This window comes from Trichoderma virens (genome assembly GCF_000170995.1).
Source record: "Trichoderma virens Gv29-8 chromosome Unknown TRIVIscaffold_84, whole genome shotgun sequence".
In the NCBI taxonomy this organism is placed as follows: Eukaryota; Fungi; Ascomycota; class Sordariomycetes; order Hypocreales; family Hypocreaceae; genus Trichoderma; species Trichoderma virens.
Genome location: NW_014013665.1, coordinates 781,752 through 804,060, shown reverse-complemented (window position 1 = coordinate 804,060; position 22,309 = coordinate 781,752). Strand labels below are relative to the sequence as shown.

General features: G+C 50.3%; 8 protein-coding genes across 8 annotated transcripts; 3 read left to right on the top strand and 5 right to left on the bottom strand.

The window, feature by feature from the left end:
* Positions 1-430: 430 nt before the first annotated feature.
* On the top strand, positions 431-2,379 carry TRIVIDRAFT_49498 (uncharacterized protein; the record flags this gene model as incomplete). Its single annotated transcript, XM_014098007.1, has 3 exons — positions 431-509; positions 632-884; positions 927-2,379. The coding sequence occupies 3 exons, from the start codon at positions 431-433 to the stop codon at positions 2,377-2,379; spliced, it is 1,785 nt and encodes a 594-aa protein (XP_013953482.1).
* Positions 2,380-2,611: 232 nt separating this feature from the next.
* On the bottom strand, positions 2,612-4,527 carry TRIVIDRAFT_69280 (uncharacterized protein; the record flags this gene model as incomplete). The annotated part of the gene is made up of 2 exons (XM_014098006.1): positions 2,612-2,629; positions 2,698-4,527. The coding sequence occupies 2 exons, from the start codon at positions 4,525-4,527 to the stop codon at positions 2,612-2,614; spliced, it is 1,848 nt and encodes a 615-aa protein (XP_013953481.1).
* A 1,388-nt stretch (positions 4,528-5,915) lies between these two features.
* On the bottom strand, positions 5,916-6,928 carry TRIVIDRAFT_69279 (uncharacterized protein; the record flags this gene model as incomplete). The annotated part of the gene is made up of 2 exons (XM_014098005.1): positions 5,916-6,606; positions 6,663-6,928. The coding sequence occupies 2 exons, from the start codon at positions 6,926-6,928 to the stop codon at positions 5,916-5,918; spliced, it is 957 nt and encodes a 318-aa protein (XP_013953480.1).
* A 671-nt stretch (positions 6,929-7,599) lies between these two features.
* Positions 7,600-8,741, bottom strand: TRIVIDRAFT_49464 (uncharacterized protein; the record flags this gene model as incomplete). The annotated part of the gene is made up of 2 exons (XM_014098004.1): positions 7,600-7,891; positions 7,969-8,741. 2 exons carry the CDS (start codon positions 8,739-8,741, stop codon positions 7,600-7,602), a joined length of 1,065 nt encoding a protein of 354 aa, XP_013953479.1.
* Positions 8,742-10,462: 1,721 nt separating this feature from the next.
* Positions 10,463-11,803, top strand: TRIVIDRAFT_49383 (uncharacterized protein; the record flags this gene model as incomplete). Its single annotated transcript, XM_014098003.1, has 1 exon — positions 10,463-11,803. One exon carries the CDS (start codon positions 10,463-10,465, stop codon positions 11,801-11,803), a length of 1,341 nt encoding a protein of 446 aa, XP_013953478.1.
* Positions 11,804-11,867: 64 nt separating this feature from the next.
* Positions 11,868-12,509, bottom strand: TRIVIDRAFT_49263 (uncharacterized protein; the record flags this gene model as incomplete). The annotated part of the gene is made up of 3 exons (XM_014098002.1): positions 11,868-12,109; positions 12,219-12,272; positions 12,347-12,509. 3 exons carry the CDS (start codon positions 12,507-12,509, stop codon positions 11,868-11,870), a joined length of 459 nt encoding a protein of 152 aa, XP_013953477.1.
* A 4,901-nt stretch (positions 12,510-17,410) lies between these two features.
* On the top strand, positions 17,411-18,930 carry TRIVIDRAFT_49537 (uncharacterized protein; the record flags this gene model as incomplete). Its single annotated transcript, XM_014098001.1, has 2 exons — positions 17,411-18,740; positions 18,803-18,930. Coding segments are annotated over 2 exons (1,458 nt in total), but the record flags the coding sequence as incomplete, so codon positions are not given.
* Positions 18,931-19,468: 538 nt separating this feature from the next.
* TRIVIDRAFT_9842 (uncharacterized protein) lies at positions 19,469-19,801 on the bottom strand (the record flags this gene model as incomplete). Its single annotated transcript, XM_014097760.2, has 3 exons — positions 19,469-19,513; positions 19,584-19,669; positions 19,729-19,801. Coding segments are annotated over 3 exons (204 nt in total), but the record flags the coding sequence as incomplete, so codon positions are not given.
* Positions 19,802-22,309: the final 2,508 nt, after the last annotated feature.

The following is a 22,309-nucleotide window of genomic DNA, read 5'->3' as shown; positions in this document are numbered from 1 at the left end:
GAGAAAGGAAAATAGATCTGTCCGATTTGAATGGGTCATGGGAAACTACACCAAAGACTAACATGTTACCAAAAATACTACCTCCTACCTGTCATGTTCCTGACGGTGTCACTGCACCGCCTTTGCTCAATGTCTCATCTGAAATGATACAACTGCTTCACTGGTGCTGAATAATGGCTTCAAATAACCACAAACTGTTCGTTTGCCTTCTGTTTAATGTCGCATTTCTCCCAAGACTGCCCGTCCCCTGGCCGGCTGGGACCAGCTGCCAGGCACCAATACCGTAACAAACGAGCCACAGGTGACAGCCGTCAGCTCAAAATCTGTCCAACCTTTCTTCTGCATCTTCGTTTCTACTGAAAACAACCAAAGTAAATGAATCACGTCTGGGTGCCTACGGAAAGGATCTCGAAGCGCCGTAAGCTTCAGCATGGATCAAACATCATGGCTTGATCTCTCAGCAGATGGCGATATCATAGCAGCCTCGCCATCGCCGCCCCCTTCTCCTCGTAAGTCACCTTCGTGGCCCTCTCTCTGCCAATGAATCAACCTGTTTTGAAATATCGTTACTTCATATCAAATCTATCGTCTTGAATGCTCTCAGAGGGATCCGTCACTAATTCCGCAACAGCAAGCAGCCCAGTGAAACTCACTCGATCAAGATCCATCATCGAGCGCGCCGCCAGCAGAGCCTCCGAATATTCCATATCTCCCAACACGTCAAGCAGTGACGACCAGCTCGTTGGTCGCTCCGGACTCCCGCCCTGGGACCGGACTGTGGATATCGTCTACCACAAGTACAAACATGGAGATGCCAAACCGGACAAAAGTGTCGCCTTGAAGGCATTAACGGACAAGTTCTTCTCGTTGCACAAGAGACAACGGTCGAAAGCGAGCGGCAAGCATCAGGGATTTACCTAGAAGAGATTTCCTGAGCACATTCGCCACCTTATTCTTAAGAAACTCGTCGCGTCTCACGAGATATTGGGATCCAAGCCTATCAGCCTCAATAGATTCAGTTGGGATCAAGACTGCTGGGAACCAACAGACTTCATCCCTCTCAACGAAGTTCTCGCGACATTCCGACCTTATTTTAGCGTCTCCTTCGAGTTCTATGCCACGCTCTTCGTCACAATACTGTCAGAGTATACTTTCCACGTCACTTTCTCTCCGTTTATCGGCCGAAGACTCAATCCCCTGGCCACCATCTGGATCAACAAATACGGCATTTTCATGAAGTCTCTCATTATTGAGATTGATCTATCCCGCTTAGGCCTTGGCCCTGCCCCCAAAGCCGGCGATTTACTCCCTGGTATTGATCATCTCCAACGCCTGCTTCTCGATTTTAGTTTGTCCCAGCTCGAACGAGCTCCAGAAGCCCCCCTCGAGACTCTAATTCTCGCATGTCGCCGCTTTCATGGCCGAAGAGAGGACATACCTGATCCAGCCGCAGAGACCCTGGAGAGCAAAGACTCTGTTCGAGCCAGCTCCGAAAGCCCTCAAAACCAGCACTCGTCCGCCGAAAGTTCTGGCAGATTGTCTTCTTGTGATATTTCCGACAGGACCAGTCGAGTCTTCTCTCCAGCTCCGGAGGAATTTTTTGAGCAGACTGAGCTTGACTTCGAAGATGATGATGAAGAAGAAGAAGAAGAAGAAGGCGATGAAGACGAACATGAGGACTCGTACATAGACTCAGACGAGGATTACGTTGTCAACATGTCCTACGAAAGCAGCGACTACTCATCCGACTCCTCCTTCAGCTCAGATTCATCCTCAAGCCCAGACACAAGTCTAGCTCCTCCACCATCCATCCAAGAAGAAGACCCATCCTACTGCCCAGACAAACACCTCTTCATATGCAATCACCTTCTCCGCCTCCGCAACAGGGTCACTTCCCTCCGCATAGCCGGTTTCAGCGACGCGTATTCCCACGCCTTCATCGCAACCCTATTTCCCGAGGCTAAATTCCTTCCCCTAGCACAGCATTCCTACCGTGTTGCACCTTCTACCCTCTGGCCTCGTCTTCGTGGTCAGAAATCTTGGATTGACGCTGGTCAAGGGACGCTCATCCTGGACGACCACGAGGTCATACCTGAACCTTGCATTTTCCCCGAGGGGCCTATTCAGCTACCACCACCAATTGTCTATAAATCAAGCATCAGATCGCTGTCATTGTGCCCTGAGCCGATAAATCGCCCAAGGAACAATACCGTCAGTTCGGGCTCGAGCTTGCCGTCTCAGAAAAGTCTGGAAAGCAACGAAGAGGCAAACACTTCGAAAAGCTCGCGATCGAGCTATGAGAAATCCAAGGTGCAGAAGCTGTTAGACAAGTATAAAGAAAAGTCACGACGAAGGCCAAGGCCAACATCGGCCCCTTAATTGTAGCATAGAGCTTCTGATGTTCAATGTTTGAGTAGAGTACTGTAGAAGAAAGGAATTAAAAAGTGGTATTTGCATGTGTCAAGTAGTGAGTATGTCTATATACAATGAGACGTTGTAAATCATGATCGCTTTTTATCATCTAATATGCATTCGCTGTTGCCCTCGTAACGTAAGGCGTGATTCGCTTCGATGCTTCAACAAAAGTCCAATAAATTCCACCCATCTAACTCTATGCTCCAACATTACCCTTTCAACAGAGTCTTACAGAATCATTAGCAACAATAACTTATCGTTGGGAGCGAAGTAGAGACTTACGTTGGCAAATTTGCTCTTGGCGCGTATTCTCTCTCCATAAAAGAGAAGAACCCAAGGAATAACTGTTAATCCTGTAGCAATCCCTCCAAGCATAGCACCAGCACCTCTCAAACCAAGATTGGTAAACATGATGTTTGTAATTAACGGAAAGCTGCCGCCAAGGACATTTCGGCAGAAACTCTGTGCCGCAAGAGCTGAACTTGCGTAAATATGGTACGTATCCGCTAGATAGTTGAAGGTGGCGAGGTAAACGGAATAGATGCCCCAGGTCGCCAGCCCCAGACCAACTGCTTTTAAATATCCCGATGTTCCATGAGATCCAAGGAAAGCGATGAAGAGTCCAATAGGTAATAGTAAAGCAGTAATGCAGGTGAAATAGAGTCTTGCCTCTGGTGCTTCAGCCGGGAATCTTCTTCGCATAAAGGCCCAGAACTTGGAATCAGAGTACTGAAAGCCTTCTTCCTGTTTCTTCCACTGGGAGTGCTTCAAGAGATGTTCCTGATAGACACCAACAACTGTTGCAACAGCTGATGCTATCATCATTGCCACATAGACTCTGCTCGACTTGCTGAAATTTGTGCCATAGAGAAAGGGAACGACTGAGAAGGAGAGATACAACACGCCCCATGAGAAGGCAGCCCAAAGAGAGAAACAGAAGACAACTGGCTCTGTGAAGAGAAGATGAAATGGCCTCCTGACGGATGTCAAAACGATCTGTCCCAAGGAGGCGCGTTGTTCATCTTCTTTGACTATCCATCGGATTCTCCGCAATTGGGGAACTGCAGTAGCATTGTGGTCGTTCACATGGTCGGTGACGGTTGTTTGGCTTGATGCAGCGGATGCCACTACAGCAAGCTCGCCTCTTAACCATACCCCATATATGCCATATGCTTCCAACTCATCATACCACTTGTTAAGTTTCTTCGCTTTCTTAGACAGCAAGACGGAAGCCCGGCTTTCTTTGAAGAAGAGGATGAGAGCAAGCAAGAGGACAGCATCAAGGATAACCTGAACCCAAAATGACCACTTCCAAGCACGGTTATTTTTTCCCACTGTCTCGATCAACGCAGCGGATACCAGTGGTCCAGCTCCGGTTCCGGCCAAAACGGCACCGCTGAAGAGTGCCATCGGTGTATTCCTTTCTTCCTTTTCCCACAAATCAGCCAACACGCCACCGACGACTGCAGAGAAGACCGATCCGCCAACGCCAACAAGAAAACGCGATACAAGCATGCCGGCAACATCCGGCATGACAGAGCAGACGGCCTGAAAGATAACAAAGACAGTGCCGGCAATGATGAAGATCGGGTACCGCCCCCAAATCTCAGACATTGGTGCAAGAGCCATTGGCGCAAACGCAAATCCCATGCAGAACGTTGTAATTCCTACCACGACAACAAGCCGAGACGTTCCAAAATCCTTGGCCATGATAGTTGCCGGCGGCGCGTAGGCGCCAGCAGTGTACGCAGTCAAGAATGTCGCCAAGCAGGACAGAACGAGCAAAATACTCTTCCGATAAGCCCCCCATAACAATGGAGAAGTGTAAGCCACCAAGTCTGGGCATGGGGGCGGTTCTCGACCATCGGGGCCAGGCTGTTGCAGTATTGGGGGCGATGGTAAGTCGGTGTCAAAGGTTAGATAGAGGTATGATATCGGAGTGTCACTGCCCAGACTTGTCGCTTCAGACTGCTCCGTCATGGGCTTCTCGCTCGATGAGAGGTCTGCTTCGTGGTGTGAGGGACCACCCAGGGGAGCGGCGTCATCGCTTCGCACAATTTCGAAATCCTCCATCCCCTGGGAGTCAAGGCCTCCCTTTTCCTCGGTAGCCATCGTCGACGGCTTAGACACGAAGAGGGAGATACGGCTCGTGAATGCGACTCCAAGGCATCGATAACTCGTGGCGCGAGCACCAAAGCCGACGCCGAAACACACACAATGTATTCAGCAATGGCTTCCGAGGCAGATTTGCCCGGGTTCGAGGAGCGGCGATGCCTATTTATCGAAGGCTGGAAGGCGTAAGTGGAGCTAATCTTTCGTCGACGGGAATAACCAGGTCTTCTGAAGACGCCGGTGGGATCTGCCCTCACATGGACCAGCCCCCACGCGGCTCACGGCATGACAATGATTATCTATTTCTTAATCAAAATTGTTCATCTAGATTCTGGCAACGGGCCCATGCCTTCTTTACGATGTCATATTCGATCCTATAGGAGACTGTGAGAACGGCTCCCAAAGTATGAACCATAATGTCTCACACATCGCTGTTCATCCTTCTCGCCAAGACACAAGATTTAACCGACGCACTCACTGGTTTTGGCCAGTGTTAGTCAATAGATTGACGGGAATAAGCGGCGGAAATCCTAGTGTACACTTCTCCACAAACCAAGCTTTGCATCTAGATTCCTAAATCCGCCCCCCCCCCCCCCGCGATGTTTTGCGCCCTAGGGCTCGAAGCTGGTATGAAATCGGCCAAACTTACGTCTTAAATCCGAAATCTTGGCTGCTCAAGCTGAATTCCGATTCCTAGGTTCCAATCCAGGCGGAACCCTGGATGGAACTCAAAATAGGCTAATGGTATATCGACTAAAGGACCTGTGTGGATGCAGAGTCTGGATCTTGAGCTGACGAGGTGAGATTCAGGGCTTGTTATTCCCGATTAAGGCCGCCGGCTGAACGCAATTGGAGGACCGAGGCGTTTGGCTTCTTGATCGCCGTTGAAGTTGGTTTCCATTACGAGTAAATGCAACTTCGTACTAGTGTATGACACGCTGGTCCCCCCTATAACTGCGCCCCCACAGAAGCTTGTCAACATGTTTTCCCTGCAAGAATTTCCCAAAAATATCTCTTCTTGCGTTCGAACATTCCAGTAGGTGGACAGGGGCCTGCGTGCTCTGTATAGGTGGTTATAAATCAGAGCATTCAAATTGTCTTGCTGTCAAGATCGCGAGTGATTTGGCTAGCTAAAAAGCGTCAGATGTGGATATATTTGATTGGTAACTTGGAAGATCAACCTGACCAAATCTAGTACGAAGAGTAGAGTAATACTCGCTAAACACATAGATTAATAATGCTGCAGAACTCGGAGGCCAAAACATGATGCAGATAGCCTGCAGTTCATCGTGTGGTGATTTCGGGAAAACGGGTCAACATAAATTCTTTACCCATCCTATTCATACCCTCGCTCAGCAGTCGAGCAAAGCAGGGCGTTAGGTTTTTCCTCATTCTGCTTCTTGTGATGTTTTCTGAGATGGATAGGCTGCAACTTCCACGGGAATCGCATTGACACTAATGTGGCTCGCTCGGGATGCATGAGTGACCTGTTCGGCTTCGGCGCATAGCTGTGGCTCTACTGGTAGCTCCCTCAGCTCCATAGGCTTGTCTTCCAACTCAGCAGGGCATTGAGTGCCTAACAGCTCGCTGGGCTCTTTATGAGCGCCTTGCTGACACCATGTATCCTCTGTGAGCCGGTGTTGGCCCTTATGTTTCCTCCGGCGGTGTAAGAAGAGAAACGCACTTGCTGAAACCACAATTAGAAACCCCAGGCAGCTGCCAACTGTGATTCCAGCAATGGTCCCAGGACTAAGGGCCGAATTTGACTGTGGTGGGGGTGAAGATGATACGCTGGATGACGATAATTGCACTGCCGTGGAAGAGGTGGGAAAAGCGGAAGTAGGGGCACTGACAAATGTATCCGTGGTCGTAGTAATCAGCTTGGATGTCGGCAAATCCCTTGTTGATGTCGGAAATGGAGTCGGAATCCCAGGCGGATTCATCTCGGTAGTTCTGATTGCATGTGCTAAGTCCGCACTTCTCCAGCGGATCTCAAAGGCCGGAGCGGAAAGGGTAGTCCCATCATAGTTGGTCACCGCATACTTTTGATCTTTAGTCATGTCGTTGCAGTCGTATCCGCTTTAGCAGCAGGCCGTTAGATTCTCCTCTCACCCTTGCTGCAATGTCTCACTTACTCGGGAACACATCTGACAACCGTTTCTTCATTCCGAATAGGCCAGCCGTTGCTGACCGGAGACGTCTGGGTGCACATGGCACGATATCCTTCAAAGCACTCTCCGGGCGAATAGAATCCCCCGTTGGACCAGAGTTCGATGCCTCCCGGAATCCGGCAACCATCAAAGTCAGACTGAAGGATAGGGGGCGGACACGGAATCGCCTGGATCGTCATTGGCATGTACAGCACTTGCTTGGTGCCGCTTGATAAAGTGCGGACCGCCATTCTGCAAAGAGTGTTATCTGTTGTCTGCCAGTCAAATCCGAATCCGAAGTCCAACAAGTGCCGCGTCGTGTCAGAATTTACTGCAAGTGCGCAAGTGTCGAAACGATTCCCGCATCTGGTTACCAACAGAAAGAAATCCGAGATGAATAAAATGAGATTTAATCCAAGATTCCGCATAGTGTGAGAGATTTTTTATTCTGCCATTCATATTTACAAAGGAGGCAGTTGCTCAATGTTTGTGTTCGCTCTTTCCGTTGTTTGGCAATTGGGTGCCACCTCGGCTAAGGGAGCCGTGAATCGCTACAAGATTTGCGCAGAAGGCCTCAACACCAGTGAACAGCAATCAGGTAAAAGTGTTATAGCAATTATTTACCTACCAATCTAGGTATACAGTTATTGAATTGATGTATACAACAGATCGATATCTAGGTAAGTACTTATAGATAACCTTCAGATCTCTACCAAATTGGACTCATCACCGAGGTACCCAAGGTGGTATGATCAAAACTCGATGTCCCTGCACTTTGAGGATACCTCAGTCACACCCAAGCAAACATCAGCACTACAAACTTGCTTCAAGAAAGGAATCAATCGCTGTTAACTCTATCTTACAAATACAGTGGTCATATCTAGATGCTGCAGGGAAATGAAGAATGCTTTTCCGCCTCCCTCTAGTCTACATCTTCGTCGCCCGAACTACCCCCATTTGCAATGCCATTGCCTTGATGGTTGGCCTCTGCTTTTCCATTCATGTAACCGTTGGCATGTCCATTGGTATGGCCATTGGTGTGGCCATTGGTATGACCATTGGTGATACCATTCACGCCATTTGCAGTCTTCACGGTCCCGTCTTCATTGATGGACTCTTCGAGATATAAAGCAAAAGTGACGACCAGGTATACATCTCCAGTCCTCTTATTGCGAAGCACATATCTCAGCTGATGTGCAAGCCTTCCGTCGTTCCTACACCACACCCGTAAGTAAAAACGTCAAACAACCATGCGAAAATCACTCATCAAATCTTGTCAAGCCAGACTTACCTTAGAGCTTCAGCCCCCAAATATCTCGCAACCGAAAGCTGAAATCCTGGGAGCCGCAGAGACAAATTCGCAAAATCGAGGTACGGGTTGAAGAAGTCGATGCCATACGTCCGACCATACTCCCAAATCCATTTCTCCTTGTTCGAATCCGACAAGGCCCACTTCATTCTCGGCTTGCTCTCCTTGGGCACCCCATTCACCTCACGCACTTTCTTGCCTCTATCGTCTCCTCCCTCCTCGAACCACAAGCCGCCTCTTGACTCGTCGAATACTCCCGCACCGACGGACACGACATTGAATGAACTCAGAGCGGGGCCATATAGATAGGGCTTGTCCGCGTAGGCATCGCCCTCGAGTCCAGGGTCGATCCACCACTTGACAATGTTCATGGCCGTGTTGAAGCCTGGCGGCAGCTTGTCCCTGATAGGGCGATCAAAGTCATTGCCAAACTGCAAATCCGCCGCTCTGATCCCCAAAGCAAGATCATCTGTGGAGTCTTCACTCTCTGCCTTCAACGGATTGAGTGGCGTGAAGCGGAATGAGATGCTGTACTGGTCTTGGTTGCTTGCATGCGGCTCTGTGGAAAAGTATGGAGATGTTGATGGCGAGCCATACGGCAGTCCCTTGTAATCCTGTATCCGCACATTGAGCTCGACATCGGCAACATTGCTCTTGATGCGCACGGGCGCAGATTCGTTCACCGGGACCTCAATGTGAGTGTTTTCATCGTAGCTTGATCCCGCCGTGACGCGGAGAATGTATTTTTCAATCATTTTTGCCTCGGTGTGTGTGTGAAAATGCCTTGGCGATCGTCCGTTCAATCAATCAAATTTTTTGGGATATATAACTTCGGAAGTGGTTTAACTGATGGCCCGATTCGGACCATATAATCATGCCTGTGATTGTGGCTTTACACTCATGGCGCTCATTCATCAGATTCTTAAAGTGCTATTAATAACAGGACGGGTTTTCTTAGTGCGGTTTGTTTTGTGTGAGGTGGCGAATGCAGCGCGTCAAAGGCTCGTTTACCCTGGAGTCATGACCGCCCAATGAGGTTATGCATGTTTTTCCCTTCCCTGATTATCGGTACATCTTCATCATTCTTTCTTCCGCGTGCCGAAGTGCCTTTGGATGTATTCCTCCTGGATAATACCAAACGGGATATGATTCCAACACGGAGGGTGAAACAATATCTCCGTCATCCAAAGTTTCATCCGGGCAATGCCCTACTTGCATGAAACGCTGGATCTTGGAGCGTGCGCCATGTTCGCACCACTATTTCTTTTCAAATATGCATCAGAGAACTTTCCATGCATATCTATGCTCTGCCGCTTGATGTAAACATTATCCAGGCGCAGATTCGAAAGAGTAGCAGTATTGCATCATGTGCATTACATCGGAAGAATTCATCACCTCTCGGGCAAAAAGATAGCTTTGCTGATCCGGCTGACTCGGCTCACGACCTATTCATCACGTTGCCCAAATAGACTCAGTAGGTAAGACGTGGACGAAGCGAGCGCCTAAACGATCAAATAAAAGATAACGGCAACCAGTCGGGCGTACTATAAGCTGCTGCAGAAAGGTTTGATGCTGTGATTGACGCAGAATACGGAGGTAGACCGGCCAGTTTCGTGCTGTTTCATTCCCGCTTCTATTTCTCAATGTTAGATAAAGATTTAGCCGAAGCAACAGAACTAAATCTAGTGGAAGTATGTGTATATGAAGACTAAATTTGAGAATCAATAGAGATATACTAAGAAGTTAGACAAGCTTGGTGTCTATCAAATCGAGGTGATATGTTGGCAACGTTCCAATGTTGATTGACCGCCGACAATACCTACCTATCTACTAGGTGGTAGTAATCAGCCTGTTAATACGATACCTACTAACCTAATAGTCGCAACCTCCAAGGGTAGAAATTTTTTTTTCTTTTCTTAAATAACTCATCCGTAAATGCCAAGTTTTTGTTTTATTGAACCCTTGAGCTCATTCTCGTTGTACATATTATGGGCTTGCGCCTCTCAAGGTGATGGGTCGCACTAACATCAGTCAGCCAAGGGCACATGTATTTCCACAGCGAAATTTGTGCCTGGGGTGACATTGACGTCATGCCCAATCAGAAGCTCAAGGCCCCGTTTGCCAAAGTTCTCGGGCAGGCAAAAGCGATTCGGGCCTCTTCCACTCTTCTTACCAGCATAGACAAAGTTTGAGAGAAATCGGAGAATCTCCCGCCTATCATCCCGTCACATCGATATACTTTTGCACGAGGTCGCTGGTGGCGGCGAAGATGATAAGCAACAGTGTGAGAGGCTGGTTCCTCATCCGCCTCTTCATTGTCGTCTTCCGATATACGCCGTTCATTTACACCATCGCCCTGGCGGCCGTATACTTCTGGTATGGCTGGGAAACAGCGCGCCAGACAAGTGTTTCTCAGGTTCTCTGGGGTCTGATCTCGGCCGAGACCCTCTTCTTTTGCTTCATCTACCTTCCGTATATGCACCAGCTGAATCGCAAAGCTGTGCATCCTACACCCCTGACGTCGGAGGAAAGATGGGCTCTCTTTAACCAATGCCTGGAGAATGTCCAGTCCGTGGAGGTGTACCTGCGGTGGTGGTTCCTCGGAGCTGAATTAAAGGATATCCGCCGAGACAACCTGCGCGATTTCCTCCTCTGGGGCTTCTTTGACCAAGCCGGGGAAGATGTCGAAAGCAACGGCGGCCACTCCGAGGCTGATGCGCGGGATTTGGACGACTTCATCACAAAAGTTGAAGAGAGGTTAGGACACCCTCTCCGCGATGGCCGGGGTGCGGCCAAATGCATTCGATTGACGTTGGATGACGTCGAGGTAACTTACAGATCATTAACCTGGTATTTGGTCATCTACCTTGTGGATCAGGCCGCACACTTGGCACTTTCGTGGAATGGCTTCCAGTTTTATGCCAGAGGAGCCACCACAACTCTTGCAACGTTCCCACCGCGCCCGCAGGAGATATTCACGAGCCGACGGTCGCGTGCTCCGCAGCTGAGCTACTGGTACCGGCCTCATGCAACCAAGGACTACAACCCCGTTGTATTCTTCCACGGCATTGGAGTTGGGCTTTGGACATATGTTGGCTTCCTTGCGAACATACATGCAGCTAAAGATATAGGTGGTGGCCAGGGTATCGGCATCATTGCTGTGGAGATTCTTCCCGTATCCTTTCGACTGACTTCCCCGCCTCTGGGAAAGGCCGAGTTTCTGCGTCAAATAGCCAAGATATTGGAACATCACCAGTGGGACAAGTTCACAGTCACGGCACACTCGTATGGATCTGTTCAAACCACCCATATGCTCCACTCGCAAAGTCTCGGGCATATGATCACATCCGTCGTGCTAATCGATCCGGTAACGGTGATGCTCCATCTCCCCGATGTCGCCTACAACTTCACTCGCAGAAAGCCCCGGGAAGCCAATGAGTGGCTGCTATGGTACTTTGCCAGCACGGATCCAGGCGTGGCACGCTGTCTAGGCCGTCACTTCTTCTGGCGGGAGAACATCATATGGAAAGAAGACTTTAAAAATGCTGATCCGAGGGATCGTCGGAGGGTTGCCGTCTGTTTAGCTGGCAGGGACATACTCGTCAACACCTCTAGCGTTGCGCAATATTTGACTGATCTTGGAGTAGCGGGAATAAGCCAAGCTCAGGGTGCTAATCGGGCAGCCGAGGTGGAGGTGCTCATGTTCCCCAATTTAGATCATGCGCAGATATTCGACACTCCAGCAGACTGTCAAAAGGTAATCCGGCTTATCAGATCATATTGCAGTGCAGGATTAGCGGAATACACCAGTATATAGAGTCGCGAGAGCTGAAGCGTGCAGCAGCAGCTTGGCGGAAGCGGGAGCCAATCTCGATAACGAATCACTCAATAGTCTTGATCTCCTGACCCCCCCAATCAGTCAAGATGGCTCCAACCGGACGGGGGCCGCTTTGAGTGATGACCCAAACAAGATCCTGGTCTGAATCATTCCGGGCCTGGTGCTCCGTCCAAGCCGGGACGAATGCAAAGTCTCCCGGTTGAAGCTCGTGATGTCGCAATTCGCCCCCAAAGCCCTCCTTCACGACAAGTGTCCCGGTACCGGACACCACGTTGATGATGGCGTCTTGACGGCGTTATCAGAAACCAAATCCAACCAACCAAAGGAAACGCATTTTTTTTGGGGGGGGGGGACGGGGAGTGAGAGGCCCCAGAGAGCGGGATGTGGCACCTACCTTGCTCGCTATTGTGGTGAATTGGGGACCAGGAGTTGGGGGGTATGCGAAGGACTGTCCGAGATAGAAAGAGAGTTACAACGCAGTTTTGGGCACGCTTCTTCCAAAGGGCCAAGGAGAAAACTCACCCGAAGCACACATCTTGTCACACTTACCGACAATGGCGGAATCTCGGATGGAGCGCCCTTCATTATCCGGTATGGGCTTGAGCTGGTCTGCACGGGTCACCTCAGTTGTAGAAGGCAGTATCATGGGCAGGATCTCTGAGATGAGGGGGAGTAGCGACGACATGGCCCAAGACATTCAACGATGGATGTGGGATTACTGTCACTCTTGGCGGCATGGACCAGTCGCAGTATCAATGCGTGTCAGTTCAGTTTCCTAGCGCAGCAGACGTCCGAGTTGCCCTCTTTTTTTTTTTCGTGCGTGTGCCCGCAGTACGTGTTCGTTTAGGCTGGGGGTGCCGCGAATGCAACGAAGATACACAAGGGGGGAAGACGAGGCCCAACTAGGAAGGCGAGCCAGTGATGTGGTGCGAGGATGCGGAATATATAGAGGCGGTTTAATAATAATAAGTAGAAGGTAGAGGATGAGATGTGTAGCCAAGCACTGGATAAGGCAGCGTGATGGGGATGAAATGTGACCGAGCGGGCATCTCAACAGAGAGGTTGGGCTATAGCTCAGGCGGCTCGAAAAAAGGCCGAGGCAAGGGATATGACGTGTCGATGCCGCGATGATGGCGAAAGCAAAGCCTCAGTGATGGAGCGATGTTCAGGAGAGCCGGAGTCTACATGAGGTGGTAATAGATTGGGGATGCAGGGCAGCCCAGCAAATCGCGATCGTCGGCGGATTTGTTTTTCCGCTGATTAGGCTCGCTAGGTACCAATAAAAAACCTACAAGTACTACAAAGTACAAATTGGGCCCAAGGCAGATAACAACAGTAGATGGCCTTTAATGTCAATGCCAGCAACACCTCTCAATCCCTCATACCTACCTACCTAGTAGGCACCTATAGGTATTTGAAATGGATCAGGGGAGGTTGATCAGGCACAGTCAGCGGAGAGAAAAGAAAGAAGGAAAGAAAGAAGATGCAGAAAGAGGGGCATTCATGGGTGTATAAATCGTGCTCGTTTATAGATTTGATGCTTGACCGAAAACAAAAGAAGCGGCATATTTAGTCCAAGCACGACACGAGTCTCTTCCGCCCCTGAACAGGGCCTTACCGGGGTCGACGCCCCATCTTGCCGCGGAAACTGGGCGCCGTCTTCAATCTGCGAGCAATTTACAGCAGTCGTACTATGTAATACACCTCAAGAAGCACACAACTACCCCAAAAATGCCAAGGTGTGCAGATGCTAGACGTCGTCCTCCCAGGATCATGCCCCGCAAAGCGCCAAACAAAGATGCGCCGGCGGGTATCCGCCATAGCCATTTGACAAATTCCAAAAAAAGGGACGGCACGGCGGCATGAGCGTTCCCTGTATTCCTGTCTATACGAAGCTGCTAGCAGAAGGGCCTTTGAGCAATTGCCCAACTGCTTCAGAACAAGACGTGCAACAGCATGAATCTCCTTGCTGCCAGCCCCACCCCGTCAAAATGGACCCCTGGACAAAAGAGCCCTGAGCCCTGGAGCCCAAGGCAGCGAGCTCTGACCAGGTCGACAATGCTAATGCTACGGTAAATCTCGACGGCGAACCGCTGTGCTTTCTACAAGGGGATGACGAGGAACTTTCGCTGCTGATGCTCGACAAAGATACCCTCTCGCTCGGGCGATGGAGGATGCAATATCGCCGAGCGGTTACCATGTACCGTTTCACTGCGTGTCCAATGACATTGGGTCTGACTCCGATGACGGATTGGGGTGATGCGACGACCAATTGCCGCAATGGTGTTTGTCGACATGCGCATCATGCGTATTGGCCCTCTCTTGCATTCGTAGTCCGAGTGCAGCCCTCTAGTCTAGTAGCATACTATGTAGGTAGGGCTCCGACATCTGGCCGTGGGTGGTTTGGTGGATGGGGTGCAGTCGGAATGGCCAGCCGAAAATCCTCTGCTTGTTGGTGCTGCTCCGCGAGCGTACTTGTACAATCAACGAAACAGAAGGATGTCGAGCTAAGCAGTGCCCTGTGCTCGTCCTCGTTGCAAGGCTTGGTCCCCATTCCATCCGCTCTAATGGTAATGTTACCTACTCGTATAGGGAGGTCGATTCGGGGCTTTTGGCATCCCCGGCAAAAGCCAAGTGCACACTCTTGCGTCTGCCCACCTGGTTGGTCGGCGGGTGCTTCTCCCACCTCAACCCTGGCAGGCAAACCCCGGGAAAGCATGCCTGTTGGCACATGGAAAGTCTCCCTGCGGCTAGTGCACGATCCCGCTGGAATGGGAAGCTGGGTTAGGCCCAGAAGAGCAGGTGAGCGTCTAGTCGCGGATGTTGCGTCGTCGACTTACATCGTGGTGTTTCTGAAAACAGATCAAGTGCGTCTAGAAGTGGCCGTCTTGGTTCTCTGCACACACTAATTCATGGCTAGCCTGAGGGCCGAATGCCTCGAGATTCGCCGACGCTGCTTGGCCCACTGACCTTGGGAGGTGAGACAGTGGGTAAGATGCTTAAAGTGTCGATCTAGATCTGTACATGTAGGTTTCGTTGGCTGCTTGTGCTCTGCCAAGGGCACATGTCCTCGTACACCTCGTACAGCGTCAGCCCAGAGCGACAAGTGCAAGCTTGGTTGCTGTATTTTCACATGATGGAGAGTACCAAGGTACCAACTATATACCAAATAGGGGTCGCAGGCCGACTGATGGATCGCAAACTGTTGCCTACTGTGTTGGATCGTGGCTCCGAGAACTTGGCCGTCGCCGCGCTAGGTAATCATCTCTTCCGCGGCCTCAGTTGATTTCTGACCTCGCTTGGATATCTTGGCTTAATACTACTACTGCTCCTCTAATCAGATAGCACGAGTGCATGTAATACGGGGGATGCAGGATCAGAGCCGCTTCCTTGTTGCGCCAATGATACATGTGAGCATCACAATCTTACATGTACTTTTTATATCCGGTGCTGCATGGGTAGGTAGGTACATGTAGGTAGTATAGTACGGTGTAAGCTGGCTTCGGCATCCATCACATCAACCACCACATGAGACGAAGACGGGTAGGCTCCTACAGGCGCTTGGCGCGTTTGGTGATGCAGATCAAGCACCGTCAGGCCATGTAGAAGCGTCTGGGTAGCATTGGATGCCCGTCCTTGGGTGCCGGACCTGGATCTGATTGACGGCAAATACTCCCTCGGCTACTCGCCCCTGCAACCGCCTCAGCACTGCAGCACACCCTCTTGCTCATGCTCGTACGGGCACTCGGCAAGTAAATATCGCAAACCCTCACCTCACGCCCCGGAACGGAAGAGCACGCCGGCCTCCTAGTTATGAAGCGGCGGCGCCGGCGGAGAGTGTGGAGAAGCAGCCAGGATTGTGTCACCGTGGGACTCAGACAGTCCCGGCTCAAATCGACGGCTATTCTGGAGGGGGAGGGGGGTGCAATGCAGGGCGAGTGCGAGTATTCCATACGGAGTGCGAATGCAACAAGCATCGCCCTGACTGACATGACCAGGTAAGTACAAGTACGGGACACACGCTCTCGGCATAGCTGCAGAGGCTCCGGAGTCAGCGAGAGAGCCAGCATCGGGGATGGCCTCCCTTTGGGGAATAGGGATCATGACCATCTCAGACGCCAGGCAGCCACCACGGTCACTGCTAGTATTCGGTGTACGAGTATTACGAGTAGTACTATGTATACTTCACCGTTGCCCAGCGTCATCGGAGTCTGAGGCCCGCGAGCTTGGAGGTTTGGCGCTCCGTCCCTCGGCCGAGTAGTACGGAGGAACGCAGTTGGTGGTTTATAAAAAAAGCGCCAGCCCTAGTCGCATCACCAATCTTTATTCAGACTTGCCCATGTCCATTATGACCTGATGACGGATGCTCCATACCTTAACCCATCCACATCGCGATAGATAAATTTTTTTTTTTCCTCTCCTTGGCCCGTTGCAAAGCGCACTCCCGGTCGCCAGTTGCAGCTGCTGCGACCCTGATGGACTCTCCGCGCTTGGCTGCTACGCTGCGTCGACAAAGTACCGAGACAGGTCTGTGCTCGATGCATTGAATCAAATCAAAGCAACTCCATCAAACCAGGTGCAGAAGTGCCCTGATTGTCCGCTGCTGGCCCGCTCCGATGGTCAGAATCGCAGGCCCATTCTGGAAGCCGACGGGACCTCGATTTGCAAGGGGTTCCATTCGGCAGCTCCCCGTGTTGGTCTGCTAAATCAGGTACATACCAGCATATTGACCTCTATAGGTACCTAATACCTACTGAGGTCGGTACTAACTGCCCTGTATTACTGTACGGCATCAAATCAATCAGGCGACTGTTACGGAGTACAGGTGCCAACAACAACACCCTATACGGCATTCAGTCTCCCATTCCCCCATTATACCGACCTCTTTCCGAGTTACCTTCAGGCCTGCACCTTGCAAACCCTTTACGAGGTACCGGTACAGGCCCACCATATTTATTCAAAGGCACAATCTCGATTTAATTTTTTTTTTAATCAATCACTTGATCCATCGCTCTTTTAAAGCTTCGTCTTGGCCCATCTCTACGCCATGGACTTGTCAGGGCTGGCTAGTGGCAAGTCTATGGATGAGAGTGCGGCGTCGTCATCGCTGGGCTCGACCTCAACTCCAGCTTCAACGGCAGCTCCAGCCTCAACGACAGAAGTCGATGCGCCCATCATCTACGGAAGAGTCGACGCCGAAAACGAAGACAACCTCGAGCTCCTCCGAAGCGTCGCGGAGCATGGCGCTCTGAGCCGTGCCAAACTATTGAGGCCATCTCCGGTGCAGCCCAGCGCCCAACGGCGTGACGACGCTATTATGCAAGGTACTGCAGCTCTTCCAGTTCCCACCACACCAATCTGTCCTCTGTATTGCATCGTATCTGCACCTCTGCGATCCGAACCTCCATCTTTTCTCCTTTCTTTTCTTTTCGTATTTTCATCCTCTTCATCCATCCATCGCTCTGTTTGGTTAAAAATCGGTTAATCTAACAATGTGGACGTGGACATCTAGACGCAACCGACTCGGGCTCTACGGATGACGACAAGATCCAATCAGGCCACCACTTACCGGCGTCCAACAAACCGCCTCCACTGCTCGCCACACCCCCGGAGATCATTGACACGATCCTCTCCCATCTTTCCGCATACGACCTCGCTTCGGTTTCTGCGACATGCCATGCTTTGCGCCAGCATGCCCTGTCTGATCTCCTCTGGCAGCCCCTCGTCCAGCAAAACGTCCCTGCGGTCCAAGTCACCAGCACTGGTGCGTGCAAGAGCTACCGCGAGCTGTATGCAGCCCACGATAGGCTGTGGTTTCTGCCAAAGTACAAGATCTGGTTCTGTGATCGAGATCTGACAGGAAAGCTTATTCTGGTGCGCTATGACCCTAGGCGCAGCTGCATCGAGGGCTACCAGCTGGTCGCGGTTAGCAACCAATCGACCTTTGAGCACTGGTCGGCAGATCACGACGTTATTATTCATGGCTTCGAGCCGGTCGTGAGGCTGCATCTCGACAAGCCCGTCCTGCAGTTCCGTGTCCGAGATAGGCAGGAGGATGGAGGCTTCTCCAGCAGACCCGGCGCTAACCGCTTTGCCGACGAGATGCCCATGGTCTTAGACGAACGGCTAGGTGGCATGTTTAGCAATTTCATGCTCACGAAGCCATTGAGCTCTGAGGAGGCGGATCAACGGGTGGAATTGGGCTACCCCTACGGCAACATGTGGCCGTCACCCGTCATCCCGGCCAACCACTATGTATCCGGCGCCCAGACACCTCGGAGTCTCGCCTCCCTGACTCCGCGAGACCGCCCTCGCACCAGGTCGCAGGTTTCGGACCAGACTTTCTGCATTCGGCAGTGGATGGAGTTGACGGGCACTCCCGGCCCTCTCAGGTTCATGGGTCAGGGGGGTCTCGCAGGAGCTCTTCAGGCCCTGGTTGAGGAGATTGTAGAGGAGGAAGCGGCTGGTGCTGGCGCTGGCGCTGGAGGCCTTGGTGTCCATATTGGCGAGGAGCTTATCACGTACTCGACTCTTGACCCGGCTCTCTACACTCCGACACGAGAGAAGCCGTGGAGAGGAATTTGGGTCGGGGACTATAGCGCACACGGTTGTGAATTCTTGTTAATCCACCAGCCTGACGATCCGCCGGCCACAGATGCCGAATTGGGCATTTTCCGCGACGAAAATGATAGCGATGAAGAGTGGGAGCAAAAGAGGCTAGATGCCAGGGTGTACAGAGGCCGCTTAGAAGGCATCAAGTTGACAGGCGACCCTAATATCCCGAGGGGCGAATACACCTTTGTAGCCAACGACTTGGGGCCAGATGGCTACGTGAGAACAGCCACAGACACCCAGTTCTCCGGAGCCAGAATAGTCAAGAGCGAAGGGCACATTGCAGCGACTGGTTTTCTCAGAGGTAAGTAGAAGAGCACACACAACTCACAATTAGTCGGGTTCCAGTACAAGCTAACAAGGGAGCGACAGATAAGTACATTGAGAGTCAGCTAATCCTCATCAGCCCAAATAAGCTTGCGCAACACTGGGTTGGATTCGGACATATTAGCTTTTTGGAGAGAGTCAACATTGACCAATTACTTGTGCCTTGAGTTGAGAGGCCCACGGAGGAAGCTGGATAGCGGATAACGATAGCATTAATGAACGGGATCACAATCTTTAGGACAGCGCATCAACCGGTTTTTCACAACGATACCCGCTATGACGAAACATGGCCATTTCTAGGAGTTTGTCTATATGGAAGCGACGAATATTCCCAGGTTTGAATTGGATGGCGAAGGAGGCTAATATGAAGAACTCGATTGCTCCAAGGTCATCATGTATATAGGGAATCATCACATTACTAAAAGATATTTTATGTGAAACATTTCTCTCAGATGAGAGAGTCAGCGAAGTCAAGACGTGTGAAACTACCAAGTAGTCGATTATTATACTATGACTAGACGGTGTCATGTGTATACAAAATATATCCAACACAGGTAGAAGATAAGTAACTATCCTAACATATATCCAAAGCCCATGACTCATATATTCATGTACCAAGTGTTCAATAGCAGTGCTCCAGTCGCGCCAAGGCCAACGACACGCTCATAAACAAAGAATCTCGGGAGCCATACTGGCGAGGCATCTTTACTGGGTGCCAACGGGAGATGTGCAAAGGACGCCAAGGCCGGCCTTGATGTTTATTAGTACCTATCAATAATGTAGATGGAAGAGTCGTTTGGGGAAAAGTTTTAGTACTTACAACGGGGAGAACACAGCAGCGAGGACGCCTGCCACTCGCGGCGCAGGTGCTCTGGAAGCTAGCGGCATTCTGCGGAGCAGTAGTGGCTGTGCTTCATTAGTATCGAAGAAGATGTTCAGGATCAAGGCAAAGGGGGTTGACGTACGAACGATGCAGTCGAGATCGGCGACACCAAGGACGTCGGTAGCGCAGCATTGAGGTGAGGCAAACAGGCCGGTAGGGCAAAGGGCTGAAGCACCGCCGTTGCCGTTGCCGTTACCGTTGCCGTCACCGTTGCCATTTCCATTACCATTACCATTGCCATTGCCGTTGCCATTGCCGTTGCCGTTGCCGTTGCCATTACCGTTGCCATTACCATTGCCGTTGCCATGACCGTTACCATTGCCGCCGTTGCCAGGGAGGGTATAGTCAGGAGGAGGAGGAGGATAGTAAAGGCCGGGAGCTGCGAGGACAGCGGCGAAGAAGACAGTGGTGACTGCGAGGAACTTCATTTTGAATAGTGGTTTGGAGGTTTGTCTTGGAGACTAGAGTATTAGAGATTAAGTAGAAGATGTTGGGGAAGGCTTTTGAATGCTGAATTGTGACTGTGAGTGATGAGGAAAAAAGATTGGATTGAAGAGAGATGATGGGGGATATTTATATTCAACTGGAGTTGAAACTTTTGTACTGATTCTCTCTCCGTCTCTGAGTACTTGCTTGCTTCTCTGTAAACAAATTGATGTGCCATTACAGTCTGTGCTCGGCCAAGAAAGTGAGTTTTCGGTTATTTACGAACCCCTGTTGATGTCTCCCTTACATGAGTATCGGGGTAGTATTCTTTTGAAATGGTGAGCAGCTGAAAACATGGATACTGTACTACCATAGGACATTGTGATGACACGTCAAGACTCCTCCTCCTCTTGGCCGATCGGTGGAGAATGTCTCAGTTCAATGAAGCCATGATCCTTCTAAGTAGGGGAGAGTGAAGCCGGCTAGATTGGATGATGGTGGAAACAAGGTTTGTTACTGGCTCATACAGTATATCTAATCTTGGGGACAATTATTCTATATGATTTGCATTATTGGATGCTTTACGGAGCATGATATACATCATTGTATCTCGTTTATTTTGCATTAGTATCTGTATTTCTTGAAATTCGTTATAAAATGGCTCTAACCAAGGAGACAGCTGAGCAGAGACAGCGTACATACTCCATGGAGAAAAAGCAACATGAGAAGGGAGAATGCTTGTACTTCGATTTGCCACATGCCTAATCCACCAACGTCCTAGTGTTCGTCACCTCCTTGCTTTGATTGTGGGGGCAGAATCTGACTGATCACTACTTCATGTATTCTCGTGGACGCTGCCTTGAGCAGGCTGAGACGCCATGCTGGACTGTTGGCCCTTGGTCTCTCGATCTCAACTCTAACGTAATAATCGAGCACTAAATCTGAGTTTCTAAAAAAAGATACGACGCTATTTTTGCATTTATTTACTTTTTCTCGTGCATGTTTTCATTTCACCTGCATAAATACGGAGTTGTACTGCCGCTATAGGGATGTACGGCCCTACGGAAGCACGGCCCGGCGGAGATGAGATGGTTCCGATAACTGACAGTTCGGCAGTTGGCATATACGAATACAGGCACGGGTGACACATTTGCCATTATATCCGAGACTACCAAGTAGGACTTAGAGGCGGAAGAACTCCGACGGTCCGCAGAGTTTCATCACAGCGATTTTCTGTGGTCATCAATACTACTAATACTACTTGTATATCAGGCCATGAGAGGGTCTAGAGGAGAGACAAAGGTTTGGCTGCAGAAGAAATATACGAGTAATGTTGCTTTTTCGAACGCGGGTTAGTGGATCAACACCACTTATTTCAAGTACAATGATGATCATGATCGTTCGAGTCTTACTTGCACACTCGTATGAGTAGAGTAGCATAATAGCGGGGCGCTTTTGCGGTGTTCGGCACGCCTGTCTTTCAACAACTCATAACAAAGGAAATCCCTTGACATCCCGATGGTAACCAGCGCTCTTTATTCGCTGCCTTGGAAAACTTGAGGGCCGACGGCCTAAAGCCGAGAGTCCTAACATTCAAGGGAGATAAACGTCCATGTTATGGCTTAGCAGCTCATATGGCTGCAGTGTTTGTTTCATGCAAGGGAGATAGGTGCCGAGCTACAACCAATAGTCCTTCGCTTACAACTTTAGGGGCATGAAGCCTCACTCCGCGTCTATCAAACAAGAAAAAGAAAAGAAAAAAAAAAAGGCCCCCAACTGGACCAGCTCAACAATTCCAGCACCACCTAAGCGCCCACTCCGAAGCAAGATTGCATAAATATTGAGTAGGACAAGCACATGGATGGAGTATGTAAGCCAATTGACCCTTGTAGGTATGAAATGGCCAGAAATGAACCCCAGCCACGCCAAAATAGCGGCCAGATTGCCCGGATATCGCTACAATACAGTTACCATTACGCACTGATGCAGTCGAAATCGAGTTTGGTTTAGTTAGAGGAGCAACGGCTAATGCTTGTCCAAGACAGCAGAAAAAAAAGAAAGGTGCTCAAAGACCACGCTCGGAACTTTTCGGATCATCGAGGATCAAGTCAGAAAACTAAAAATGCAGGGCAAAAATATGCCTCCAAATCACTAACGTCAACAGATAGAAAAGGGAGGACAGCAAAGTGACGGCGAGATTGAGTGTTCCGATCGGCCGAACCACAACAGGACCAAAA